Source organism: Empidonax traillii, unplaced genomic scaffold, assembly GCF_003031625.1.
Source record: "Empidonax traillii isolate 1590-97213 ecotype Southwest subspecies unplaced genomic scaffold, ASM303162v1 scaffold7203:size5244, whole genome shotgun sequence".
In the NCBI taxonomy this organism is placed as follows: Eukaryota; Metazoa; Chordata; class Aves; order Passeriformes; family Tyrannidae; genus Empidonax; species Empidonax traillii.
Window position 1 is genome coordinate 3,352 of NW_020962396.1, and position 1,893 is coordinate 5,244.

At 41.8% G+C, this 1,893-nt stretch overlaps 1 protein-coding gene across 1 annotated transcript in view; it reads left to right on the forward strand.

Moving 5' to 3' along the window:
* The window catches only part of LOC114073595 (long-chain fatty acid transport protein 1-like), a gene marked incomplete at both ends in the record, with an annotated part of 3,857 nt that extends 2,295 nt beyond the window's left edge, over positions 1 to 1,562 (forward strand). Inside the window, one exon of the mRNA XM_027911324.1 lies at positions 1,436 to 1,562. Within this exon, the coding sequence (XP_027767125.1) occupies positions 1,436 to 1,562 (127 nt within the window). The remainder of the gene's footprint in view (positions 1 to 1,435) is intronic.
* Between the last annotated feature and the right edge of the window lie 331 nt (positions 1,563 to 1,893).

The following is a 1,893-nucleotide window of genomic DNA, read 5'->3' on the forward strand; positions in this document are numbered from 1 at the left end:
ACACCTTCAAACCATTGGCTAAGTGTTGTAAATCACCTTCAAACCATCAGTTAAATTGGTTAAATGTCATAAAACACCTTCAAACCGTCGGTTAAATGTCATAAATCGCCTTCAAACCTTAAATGTTGTAAACCACCTCCAAAACGTCGGTTAAATTGGTTAAATGTCGTAAAACACCTTCAAACCGTCAGTTAAATGTCATAAAACACCTTCAAACCGTCAGTTAAATGTCGTAAATCACCTTCAAACCAAACACACCTTCAAACCATCGGTTAAATGTCATAAAACACCTTCAAACTATTGGTTAAATGTTGTAAAACACCTTCAAACCGTTGGTTAAATGTCGTAAAACACCTCCAAACCATCGATTAAATTGGTTAAATGTCGTAAAACACCTTCAAACCAAACACACCTTCAAACCATCGGTTAAATTGGTTAAATGTTGTAAAACATCTTCAAACCGTTGGTTAAATTGGTTAAATGTCGTAAAACACCTTCAAACCAAAAACACCTTCAAACCATTGGTTAAGTGTTGTAAATCACCTTCAAACCATTGGTTAAATGTTGTAAATCACCTTCAAACCATTGGTTAAGTGTTCTAAAACACCTTCAAACCATCGGTTAAGTGCTGTAAATCACCTTCAAACCGTTGGTTAAATGTCGTAAAACACCTCCAAACCATCGGTTAAATTGGTTAAATGTCGTAAATCACCTTCAAACCATTGGTTAAGTGTTCTAAAACACCTTCAAACTGTCAGTTAAATGTCGTAAAACACCTCCAGTCCATTGGTTAAATGTTGTAAATCATCTTCAAACCATTGGTTAAGTGTTCTAAAACACCTTCAAACCGTTGTTTAAGTGCTGTAAATCACCTTCAAACCGTTGGTTAAATGTCGTAAATCACCTTCAAACCATCAGTTAAATGGTGTAAATCACCTTCAAACCGTCGGTTAAATTGGTTAAATGTCGTAAAACATCTTCAAACCGTCGGTTAAATTGGTTAAATGTCATAAAACATCTTCAAAACGTTGGTTAAATGTTGTAAATCATCTTCAAACCATTGGTTAAATTGGTTAAATGTCATAAAACATCTTCAAAACATTGGTTAAATGTCATAAAACACCTTCAAACTATTGGTTAAATGTTGTAAATCACCTCCAAACCATTGGTTAAATGTCATAAATCCCCTTCAAACCTTAAATGTCGTAAACCACCTTCAAACCTGCAGCTTTTTTTCTGATTTGGGTCGTTGTTTTTTGTTTCCCCCCTCTCAATAACGGAGCTGCCTCAGCAACCGGCGCAGAAAATTGGAAAAAAAAACCCATTTGGGGTGAATTTTGGGGTGACCTTCCAATTCAAACCCGGAGGTGGAATCCCTACAGCTTTTTTTTGTTTTGTTTTGTTTTTGGGGGGGTTGTTTTTTGTCCTTGGGCAGGTGGGAGCCTGCGGGTTCAACAGCCGGATCCTGCCCAACGTCTACCCCATCCGGCTGGTGAAGGTCAACGAGGACACCATGGAGCTGGTCCGGGATTCCCGGGGGCTCTGCGTGCCCTGTCGCCCCGGTGAGCGCCCGCCCCCACCCATCCCCCTGCCCTGGCCCCCAAAAAAATGTCAATTCTGGGCTGGTTTGGGGGGGTTTCCCCCCCCTTTGGAGAGGGATCAGTTCCACAGAGGAACCTCCTTTGGTGCCCATGAGGTTTAGGCTGCCGGGGAATGTTGGTGTCCTGAGTGGATCCCACCCCTGTCAGTGGTGTCCTGAGTTGATCCCTCACCTGTTGGTGTCCCCCTGAGTTGATCCCACACCTGTCGATGTTTCCCTGAGTTGATCCCACACCTGTCAATGGTGTCCTGAGTTGATCCCACACCTGTCGATGGTGTCCTGAGTTGATCCCA